The sequence below is a fragment of the Cebus imitator genome, unplaced genomic scaffold (assembly GCF_001604975.1).
Source record: "Cebus imitator isolate Cc_AM_T3 unplaced genomic scaffold, Cebus_imitator-1.0 Scaffold445, whole genome shotgun sequence".
In the NCBI taxonomy this organism is placed as follows: Eukaryota; Metazoa; Chordata; class Mammalia; order Primates; family Cebidae; genus Cebus; species Cebus imitator.
This window is the reverse complement of record NW_016107760.1, coordinates 871,489-881,488: the sequence shown is the minus strand read 5'-3', so window position 1 is coordinate 881,488 and position 10,000 is coordinate 871,489. Positions and strand designations below refer to the sequence as shown.

General features: G+C 41.4%; 1 protein-coding gene across 1 annotated transcript in view; it reads right to left on the bottom strand.

The window, feature by feature from the left end:
* Positions 1-10,000, bottom strand: part of KIAA1210 (KIAA1210 ortholog) — a 42,689-nt gene that overhangs the window by 11,691 nt on the left and 20,998 nt on the right. Inside the window, 3 exon segments of the mRNA XM_037732354.1 lie at positions 721-834; positions 1,031-1,154; positions 3,562-3,762. Of these exon segments, the coding sequence (XP_037588282.1) occupies positions 721-834; positions 1,031-1,154; positions 3,562-3,762 (439 nt within the window).

Sequence of the window (10,000 nt, the reverse complement as noted above, 5' to 3'; positions counted from 1 at the left end):
ACATGTGAAATCCTTTGTGGCAAAAGCGTGACATAACTTTCAACTTAATTTGAGGAACTGGAATTTTTATCAAATATTGCTTGAAATTAGCTTGCCATCAGTTGGAGCCAACATCGACATATGTACACACAGAAACAGAGAGCTTTTCACTCTGGTGGTATTTGTTGTTTGGGAATTTGATAGGTGTTGGCTGCCAAGGACATCTGTCTGCAGCTGCCAAACCCTCTTTGTCCATGGATGTGGGCAATAGTCTCATTATTAACAAGGACATTTTCACTCTACAGGAAGAGAAAGACAACTTTAAAAAATGATTTTTTTGGCCAGTTCTGTTATTCCTTTTTGGTTCTGTTGCGGAGGGGGAATGCTGAAGGAGAAATCACTGGCTGTCCTCTCACATCTGGGCTCACTGAGGAACTCAGCATGTACATTACCCTCAGAGAAGATGAAATAAATTTATAAACAAAACACCTCTCTTGTTGGAAATTCATTTAGATAAAATAAGAATCCAGGTATGATCCTTTACCTGAACCCCACACAAGTGGCAATTATATTACTTTGGCAGTTTAGATGGAGAAGCCTGGACCACATTATCTGCATCTTAAATTGAAAGGACCAAGGACAGCAGTCTTGGGTAATTCTTGGGTATAGCTCCTATCAACATAGCACTGTGTGATGAAGTCTGTCATACATGTTTCTGGGTGAGGGTAAAAATATGCTAACCTGCACTGTCCGTACCCAGCTTCTTTTGGTTGGTTTCTTTTGGTTTGGTTATACTCTTTTCTTCTCCAGAAACCAATGGAAGGTTTGGCTCCTCCTGGTTTGGTTTTACCTGAAACAAGAAAAGAATGAGCTTGAATCCTACTGAAGTGCTTTCCAACAACTCCTGCACAGTTGTAAAACAACAAAAAAAAAAATCAGGAAAAAAGTTCTTGATGCTGGGCATGTAACAATACCTTAAAAGATGGAAGTTATTTCAATGGAGATATTTCCAGGGATTTCTTAATGGAATTCTTTCCACCAAGAGATCCCTGGGGATCATTTTACCTATTGGAAGTGGTTCCCAGGTTTGGAGTTTCCAATCTCTGAATGACACACTACAGGGATCTCTCTAAAATACCCTGGAAACTACTGAACCACACTGGAAGGCCACGAATCTGAAAATGGGGTCGTTGGGGCTGACAATGATCATGCCCTTGGCCATAATGGGATTCTCAGATTTGCTTCATCAGACCTGTGAGCCAAATTCAAATCCTGTTTGGCTTCTTTTCAGGGAATTTAATGAAAGAATGAATTATCTCTTTCCAGATCAAAGAAAGAAAGAGAATTGGGGTTTTGTTGGTAAGAAAAGGAGAAAAAGCTGAAGGGTTCAGCCCTTACATTGGATGGGGTGAAGTTGGTTTAGTATAAATAAGGTTTTCTGATAATTAGAATACAGCTCTGGAAATGTCAGCATAGCACTGCACTGAACAGTGTATGGAATTTGCTTAGTGTAAGCCTTTATGGGATGCATGTAAAGACAAACATACAACTCTTTACACTCCCACTCAAAGTGCCTGTGCAAACAGACACAGCTCATAATAATTTATTTTTGAGCCAATGTGGTCAGATTGGCCTGGATTCAGGATCTCTTCATCGTTTACTTGCTGCGTGACCTTGGGCAAGTTATTCTCTGAATCACTGTGTCTACATCAATAAATAAGAGGCTAGGAAAAACCTCCTGTGGGACTTGCAGATCTAATAAATCCCAGAGCAGGGAGAAAGTGGTAGTAGTCCCTGTGTCGTAAATGATCTCAGATCTTTTCATATTTATCCACATGTCAGGGAAAGAGTCACAGGGAAGAAGTGGATGTCCTGGCCTTCTCAGAGGGTGATGCCCAGGCCTTTTCTCAACTAGGTTATACAGAAAGAAGAAACTTACAAGGATCACACTGTTTCCCTCAGCCAAACTTCCCCATCTCCCAGGTCTGTGGTGAGGTATTCAGGGGATAATGCATGCATGGGGTTTGGCACCTAGTAATTGGTCACCCCTTATTTGACACCAAACTAAGAAGATATTCTCAAGGCCACCAGAGGGCTTCCCTCTGCCCCCCTGCTCCTCCACCTGTTCTTTCAACTCATATTTTGTGTACTACCTAAAGTGAAATTGAGATGCCTAAGCTAGAGGCAAGATGGTGGGATGAAAAAAGTGCTTAGCTAGAAGTCAGAAGACTGGATTCTGGCCCTAGCGCTCCCACCACCTGGGTGTTTGACTTTGGGTAAGTATCTGAAATTATTTGTGCTTTAATGTCCTTCCCTGTAAAATGTTTATACTATACAATCTGTTAGTCTCTTTACCTCTGATTTACAGTCTCTTACTTTCAGACCAGAATCACTGGTGAATTCAGTTTTTGATAAAAGTGAATTTTGTAGCCAACTGACACATCCCTTTAAACACTGACATTTTTTAATCCTTAAATTTTTTTTTTTTTTTTGAGACGGAGTTTTGCTCGTTGCCCACACTATAGTGCAATGGTGCAATCTCAGCTCACTGCAACCTCCACCTCCCAGGTTCAAGCGATTCTCCTGCCTCAGCCTCCCAAGTAACTGGAATTACAGGCATGCACCACCACTCCTGGCTAATTTTGTATTTTTAGTAGAGACAGGGTTTCTCCATGTTGGTCAGGCCAGTCTCGAACTCCCCACCTCACATGATCAGCCCACCTCGGCCTCCCAAAGCGCTGGGATTGCAGGCATGAGCCATCATGCCCAACCCTAATTCTCAACCTTTACTGAAAGCCTTTTCTAAAAGCATTATTTCTCTATCTTTTTAATTAAACAGGGATCACAAAACATAATCTACTTTTTCTAGATGACTTGGACAAATAATGAAATGATCTATTACACTGGACTGTGATATAGCGTGGCCCTGAAGGACCTATTGAAGTGGGCAAGGTTCTTGAGCCCCTATATTAAATGGCCCCAGATTGTTTCTGTCATTCTCTCTGCTATCAGCTGTCGCTCTCTTTGCTGTCAGATCTGAGTCTAATCTGTGGCCATGTTTTTTACACAGTAGGTCTGCTTCCTAGAAAGTCATGTGACATCTATTTGGAGATCTTTGGAGGGGTTAACAACTAAGTTCTGGATGTTTAGAGTTGCTGAAAGATTGACCTCCAAATAAGTGGAATGGTGCTGCAATTTGTAACTCATGGATCTCATCTGATTAATAACTGAAAGAATCCTGATCTGGGGTAGCGTTGAATATTCTCTACAAATAGAGCTGAGTGAACTTTCACATGCTAAGCCAATAAGCAGTTTATGGGGGTTTAAATCATTCACTGTTTGTGCTTCCTTTTAGTCCCTTCTCTAATATAAAGTTCCACATGGATAGGAAACACACCCAATAGATGCAAGCTTGCTCACCCCCTGGGGTTGTCAAGCTTAGGGCAGTGCCCTTGACCTTGCCAATCTTACTTAGGGCATGGGTCTCCTACACCACACTATTTCCCTAGTAGTAGTTTGCAAAGATTGGAACTTATCTTTTCTTATACAGGAGTTTAGTCCCCTGTCTCTTGAATGACTTACAATCGCTTGAAGGTTCTCCTTCTTTTGTTTGCGGGGATTTAAAGCCATCTTGTGGCGAGCAGCTGAAGAATCCAAACAGCCCTCGGTGGTGGCTGGGGTGCTGAAACCAACGGGCAGCGGGGTGCTGCTGTCAGAGGCAAGTGTGGCAAATGCAGTCAAGGACTGTGAGCAGTCAGGTCCAGGTAATAGCTCAGAGAAGCTCTGGAGAAGGTGAGAGAAAATAGACGAGTCAACCATATGCTGTTACTGGTCTCAAAAGTTGGAAATTCTTCTGACTGAAGAATTCCTAAAGAAGAAATACTTCATGAACTATTGTCCCCTTTTCCTACATTTCCAGTCAATAGGCTTATTCATTATTAGTAAGCTCCATAATTTTACTGGTTTCCTTGCAGATAAAAACAGGAAACAGGAAGAAGTTTGGGTTACTCCCCTGCTTAGAAAGCTTTCAGGGGCACCCCACTGTCCTCGAGATAAGAACACAACCACTTAATTGAGTTTGCAAGATCAGAGGGATTGCATATTCTCTTGTCCTAGATCCCCTTCTTATCAACAGGACATCTGGCTGGGGTGAGAGGCACAATTGGTATCAGTGAAACCCAGCAGAGCTCTGGGATTTCTACATTGGAGGATTGGGTGGAGGGAGAAAAATCAGGTTGGAAGAGGGCCTGTCTGCAAGCTGCATTTTCATAGAGAGCACACTACCTTTTATGTATATTGACAGTTCATGGGTGCAAGACTGATGGGAGGACCCTCAGGAATTGAATGCTCCAACCTCCAGTGGGATAGGTATGGAGCCCGTAACCCTGTCCTCATTATGGCTGCCCTCCATATCGCCATACTATTTGGTTCTGGGACACTTAGTTGAATTCCTCTGTAGGACCTTCAAAACGGTCTCCTCTGGGCTTCTGGATATTATTTTCCATACCTCAAAGAGCCTCCCCAGAGCTCTTTCCATTTCTAAGAAGATTCCGATTCCTGTTAGCAGAAGACCCTTTGAAGATCAGCTAATAAACTGTCTCTGCTAGATACTAGTAGCAATTTATATAATGTAGCAAGTAGATAGAATTTCCATTTGTGTTTAACCACTACGTTCTCTTCAGACTAGTTTTGCACACTGCCAGGGATCCCATTGGTACTTGGAGCTTTCACATGTCTTCACGATTCCCACCACTGTTGTATGTTGATGCAGTGATAACTTTAGCTACTATCTTGGTTATGAAGAAGGCACTGTAATTCCAGTGTCTGGGGACTTAACACAGAGCTAATGGGTCAGGCAGATGACAAATCCTGCAGACCATTCTGCTTGGGATTCAGGGAGAAGACAGAGAAATAGTACAGTTGCCTTTTATAGGATCAATCAAAATTAAGATTAATCCAAAGATTTCTTTAACTTCTTTATGCAATTTTCATCCATGAATTTATATACTGCCTCTTCCTGATATTGTCTAGTTAGATTATGTTATCTACTGGAAAAATAAATTTAATATCAGTGTATAGAGTAAAAGCTCTTCTTTTATTGTTCTGAATGTCTTCCCTACTTCAGAGTAGTGTCAGAGTTCTGGTCTTTTAAGGCTGGAGGATAACACCTATGCTCCCGACAACCTCACATGATCTGTCTTCCTTTTGTCCCTGACCAAATTACCAGCCATTTCCTGCTGCAGACACACTGCTGGTCTGCTGTTCTTCAAGCACTTCAGGCATGTTCTGCCCTCAGGGCCATTGTGCCTGCTGTTCCCTCTGCTGGGCATGCTCTTTCCCCATGTTTGTGTGGCTAGCTCCCCTACTTCTTTCAGGTTTTGATTCAAAAGCCACCTTTTCATGGCCGGGTGTGGTGGCTCACACTTGTAATCTCAGCACTTTGGGAGGCTGAGGTACACAGAGCACCTGAGATCAGGAGTTTGAGACCAGCCTGGCCAGCATGGTGAAATTCTGTCTCTACAAAAAATATAAAAATTAGCCAGGTTTGGTGGCGAACACCCGTAATCCCAGCTACTCAGGAGGCTGAGACAGGAGAATCACTTGAACCTGGGAAGCAGAGGTCGCGGTGAGCCGAGATTGCCCCACTGCACTCCAGTCTGGGCAACAGAGCAAGAAACTGGAGTCTTGGCAAATATATTGGAACATTGACACTCTGCAGCTGGGAGGGCTCAGCTTCCAGAGGTCTTAGCTAACCTCCACCTTTTCAGTTATGTCTTCCATGGCCAATCTATTTAAAATGTCTTAGCCACTTCATATTCCCTTCCCTGCATTGTTTTTCTCCTTGTCACTTTTCTCAGTGTCTGACATATTATGCTTTCCTTATTTAGCTTGCTTATTGTCCATGCCCCCCATTACAATATAAACTTTATGAAGAAGATTTGTATCTGTTCTATGTATTACTGTATTGGGGATACAGTATCTCCAACTGTGCTTAGTACATAGTTGCTCAAAACATGTTTTTTTAAACTGGGGACTTGATTATGTGAAAGGCTTCCACCAGAAGTTGCCTTTTTGAGATGTTATCAGAGCAAGCTCCTCTGTTGCTTGTATCACTTTAGTTATTCTTTTTGAGGCCTCACTAGCTCCAGTCAAAGGTAGAAAGAGAAAGACAAGGAGATCTATGAATCAGAAAACCCTAAAAAAGCACCCTACAACTTGCTTTGCATGAAAGCCAACTTACAATGCCCACATGGCAAGTAGATACACATTTAATAAATATAAAAAATTTTCAATTCAGTTGGCATCCCAAACCTTGTGGTAGAAACACTACAGATAAAGCATTGTTTACTTTAGTGAAACTAATTATATAGCGTAACAGAAAAACCGGGCTCAGCAAAAATCTGGCAATTTCTAGATTGGATATGTGCAGGACAGTTTATCTGTTCCCAATCACAGCCTAAGCCAAGAGTCCATCAAACTTAATAGCAACCGCTGATCTCCCTGTGTTAGCTTGACTCTCACTAAGGAATCTGTATCTGTAGACATCAGTCTAAACACAGACCCACATCCATTCTCAAACTGGTGTTCAAAATTAAAGAGCAAAGCCATCAAGCATTCTCCTCATCTGACTATGGAGCTCAAGCTCAGACATGTGATTTAAAACACTCCGAAGAGGATCTCTGTTGTTAGGTTTAGAGTATGTTACGTGGATGTAGATTATGTGTATGTGTTATGATTTCTCTTAACTCACCAGTGAATTAAATGAATTATTTATACACTTTCTGGAAGTCTATGCAGTATTCCTCAATGTATGGTCTGGAATCCCCCAGTACCAAAATCACCTGGAATGAGTGTTGGAAAAGCACATTTTGGGGACATATCAAGACCTAATGAGTAAGAATATCAGAGGAAAGGCTTTAGAATAGCCTTAACAGGGTTTCCAAATGAGTCTTTCAGGAGCCAAAATTGAAAACCACTGCCTAGTCCTATAGCATGAAGAGAAAGGCTCCTATTTTCAAATATGACTACAGCAAGTCCGGAAATAATCCCAGCAGTTGCCTTAGAACAGGAGTCAGAAATATCTTTTGGGAAGTGTGGTTCCTTCTTAGGCCTTCTTAGGTCCTCGTTCCCTCAGCCCTAGTGGTTAACAGCAACCTAGAAAAGTTACCACAGGAGCCAACCACAGGATTTTATGAGTTACCCAGGAAAAGCAAATAGAATCCCTTCCTGGCAGAATTCTGAAAGAAAAATGAATGGAGAAAGTGGAACACCGTTCTTTACTTTTCCTTCCTTACTCCCCTCCAACGCTATTCCTCCTTTCATGCACTCTGATAGCCAACATACCAACATACCCTGTCTGAACCCAATATGCATATTATTTTTTCGTTTGTATAAATTTAAGGGGTATAAGTGTAGTTGGTTACACGGATATATTGCATAGAAGTGAAGTCTGAGCTTTTACTGTAACCATCACCCAAATAATATACATTGTACTCACGAAGTAATTTGACATCCCTCACCGTTCTCCCTCCTTCCCACCCTTTCAAATCTCTAATGCTTATTTTCCACACTCTATGTCCACTGTGTACACATTATTTAGCTCCCACTTTTAAGGGAGAACATGTGGCCAATTATGCATATTATTAAGTAAGGCTGAGATGTTTCCATTTCGTCTCCTGTGTTTTAGAGGGAGTTTAGCACAGACATCTTTAGATTAATATCTGGAATTAATGGGCTCCTCGTGCCTCAACAACTGGAAGATGTGCCTGGCTAGGTACCTATTAATCCAGAATCTTCTTAGAGAAGGAACCTGGGTTGGACCTTGGGCCAGGGAAAAGGATTCTTCAGCACTGGTTGGTAGGGAGCTGGATACTCTTTTGCTGTTAGGTGGGATAAGGGCAGCTCTTTGGAAAATAAAAACACATTTTCACTTCTTTTTTCCCTTCTGTCAAGTTTCTAGACCCAGCGCAAAGCAGTTTAGTCAATAATGCACATTTTGGTAGTACTTTTAATGATTTCTTTTTCTGTTGTATGATGCTAGGGTTTTCTCCTTTTGAGCAGGGATAAAGAGCAGTTTGACTGTCTTCTTGGAACAAATGAAAGCTCTGATTGTAATGGCTTAAATAAGAGGATTACCAGTGGGCTGTTTAGGTCCAGGTTTCATCAAGCATTTGATCCATAAAGCTGTCACTCCGGGAAAAACATACACTCTGAGACTGACACTGGGATGCTGGGGAGCTGGGTTCTATGTGAGTCAAAAGCAAAAAGCAAGTCGTCTTTGGAATATCTCCACAAGAAGCAACTTTTGGTGGAAAAAGTGGTTCTTGGTGGGAGACTTCTGCACCAAGAGGTACTGGCACAGAGTGAGACCCAATAATGGCTAAGATTTTAATTCCCTGGGTGTGGCAAAGTGGCTTCTGTGCCCATTCCTGACATTTCCTGCACAGTTGCTGTTTAACTCAAAATCTCTGTTACTTAAAAGCTGTTATGGTCAATATTTTTGCCAACTTGAAAGTTCTTGGAGGTGGAATTTCTGATATTCCCTGCATCCCCCTTCTATCACAATCTCTTCAATTTCTTGAATGAGAGCCTTTCTCTTCATTTCTAGTATAGAGAATAAGAACATGGACTTTGAAACCAAACAGGCCTGAATATGACATCCTAGCTATACCATTTATTGGCTGTCTGACCTTGAGCAAGTTCCCTAACCCTTTTGAGCCACAGCTTTCATGTCTGTAAAATGGGAATAATCATAATACATACTTTGGTTCATTGCTGTAAAGATTAAATAAAATGATACATGGAAAGTGCTTAACACAGTGCCTGTTACATAAGAAAGTCTTGATAAATGTTAGCTGCTGTTGCTATTGCTGAGCATTGGTTATACAAAGTTAGAGGACTACTAGAAGCCACGCAGTTCAGTGAAAGTGCTATAGATTTGATCAGGAGTCCTGGGATTAAGCCCCAGCTCTATCTTGGATTGGCTCTGTGGCTTTGGCCAAGTCACTTCACTGCTCTGAACCTCAACTATTTTCATCTATAATGGGAATCTTTCCTAGCTGCTTTACAGAGTTATTGAGAGAATCAAATGTAACTATATACGGAAAATCACTTTGAAAGTTGTACATTTGTATACAATCATGGGGAGGGAGCATATGTTCTCCCTTGATGTATGAGAAGATTTTAAAATTAAAATTTTATTTTATTTTAGAGACAGAGTCTCACTACATTGCCCAGGTGGAAGTATGGTGGCTACACACAGGCATGATCATGGTGCACTACAGCCTCGAGTTCCTAACCTCAAGTGATCCTCCTGCCTCAGCCCCCAAGTAGCTGGGACTACAGGCTTATGCAGCAGAGGATTGCTTTAAAAAAATTGTTCTGGGCTTTTGAGACTTATTTGTATTCCATGCTGGGGAATTATGGAGTAGCCACCCAGCTAAAGCATGAGATATTATAAAAAGAGGCAAACTTGCAGCACTCTAAATTAACTATTTGTTAGCCAATTCAATGGAATAACTTAACCCCCAATATGTTAAATACCAGCATTTATCCTGCAATGTGACTGAGGCCAGGGAATTTAATCAGCTCAAACTTTAAGCTTTAAGAATTTTACCCTGACAATGTATATTGATAGCTTATCTTCACAGATGTGGGACAAAGGACAAAACTCAAACTCATCCCTCTGCTCACCTGAGACAAATGCATATTTGATTGCTTCCACTGATGTAAAAATGCAGATTCACTGAGGAAGATGAAGGCATAAGTGACTATTCCTCTATCCCCTCTCACATGTAAATTGTGTATTGAGTGAAAGGCTGATCAAAAACTCAAAAAAATGCAACCATTTGTCTCTTATCTTCTCACACCTTTTAAAAATGTGTTCCTCTTTCCCCAGTATCCACCTTTTCCCCTTTAAATATTGAAGCCCTCAAAATCATCTTTGGAGAAAGGCACAGACCTGTCTCCCAGGTGTGCATCCTTAACCTTGGCAAAATAAAATTTCCAAATTGATTCTGAC